Source organism: Aplysia californica, unplaced genomic scaffold (genome assembly GCF_000002075.1).
Source record: "Aplysia californica isolate F4 #8 unplaced genomic scaffold, AplCal3.0 scaffold00098, whole genome shotgun sequence".
In the NCBI taxonomy this organism is placed as follows: domain Eukaryota; kingdom Metazoa; phylum Mollusca; class Gastropoda; order Aplysiida; family Aplysiidae; genus Aplysia; species Aplysia californica.
Window position 1 is genome coordinate 800,869 of NW_004797368.1, and position 1,481 is coordinate 802,349.

A 1,481-nucleotide genomic window follows, 5' to 3' on the forward strand; every position below is an offset into this window, starting at 1 on the left:
CACACACACACACACATACACACACATTTACACTCCCCCCCTCTCTCCTCACACACACAGTCCATTTACCTGATCCTCAGAGATGATGATGGGCTCCGTAGCCACAGACCAGATCACGGTCTCATAGCAGGGCGGGGTAGTCAGACTGCCGTAGTAGCGGTAGTAGTCGGTTCGCTCCCCTGAGGGCAGCAGATCCATCAGAGGGAAGGTTGGGATCACCATGTGCTGGTCTGGGGGGACGATAGGACGAGGCGAGAGTGAGTGAAGGTATTCCCGAGATCAAGGAAGAGGAAGAAGAGAAGGAGAGAAGATAGAAGTAGGTTGGACCCTGACAATATAATATTAGGCTGACCAGTTTGACCAACTTGCAGAGGTTTGGGGTTTGAATCCAAAGACGAAGGGGTGATAGGATCCAATTTTCCTTCTCTAATGAAATATAATATTGCCCTCTGTAACAGGGTACAAAATGATCCGCTTTAATGAAAAAGTCGAAATATAGAGCTATTATGTTTGAAAGGGTGCGTTATAATAATCAGGGTTGCCAGCTGGCTCTGACAAAAAAGCTTGAAAATGTTATTATATTATCATAATATAAATCGTTAAAGAAGATATATGACCACCACCAACCCTCTCTCCAATCCCTTGTTCTCAAGCAGCACGTTGATGGGACTGCCTGAGGAGGGGGTGCTTGGGTGAAAATGAAATTCAGTAGAGTATTGAGGTAACAAAAGAAATAGTTATTGGGATACTATACCATGGAGACAAACTAGTAAGGAGATATGGCGGGGTAAATATGAGTGCAACGGGTTTTTCCAGCGCCCTGACTGAATGATAATATGACGGAACTCTGTACCGCAATCGATTGGTCGCTTTTAAGGACAAGTGGGCTTACCCAGATTTCGGGGGTTTCCAGAAATCTTGACCTACACCAAAAGTGGTCATTGCCCTACCTATAGGAGAAGTTTGGTTTCATTGGTGAGTGTATTTGTTTGGTTATAGCTTGTTTTTTAATGAAACTGAACAAGGGGCAAACACTTTACCTTCGATTTTCTCAAAACCGCATTTTTCGGGATAGCCCCCTTGTGCTTAAAATCGACCTATTTAGTTTTTAGTTTTAGTAAGAGTTACGGCACTTGCAACAAAATAATGTCAAATAGGTGCCGCAGATTAGAGGTGTTACAAAAGAGTAACAAACACAAAAAGAATAAGGGGAGATAAGGATGATAGACATTTGATAGGAAAGAAGAAGCAAACCACACCGGAGCACCCGCCAACCAACCACACAATTAAATTAAATGTAAATACAGAGTTAGCAGCCCTGTAGGCCATTGCTGCACGAAATGCAAAGAGTTAAGGGCAGGAAGATGAAAGTAACATGTGCATGTGAGCAGGTATGTGTACGTGTATGTGTGTGTGTATGAATGTGAGTATGTATGTGTACGTGTACCTGTGAGTATGCATGTGAGCATGTATGTGTATGT

At 43.2% G+C, this 1,481-nt stretch overlaps 1 protein-coding gene across 1 annotated transcript in view; it reads right to left on the bottom strand.

Annotated features, from left to right (window-relative positions):
• LOC101849915 (carbonic anhydrase 7) overlaps positions 1 to 1,481 on the bottom strand; it is a gene marked incomplete in the record, with an annotated part of 45,935 nt that overhangs the window by 1,307 nt on the left and 43,147 nt on the right. The window contains 1 exon segment of the mRNA XM_005095244.3: positions 70 to 230. Within this exon segment, the coding sequence (XP_005095301.2) occupies positions 70 to 230 (161 nt within the window).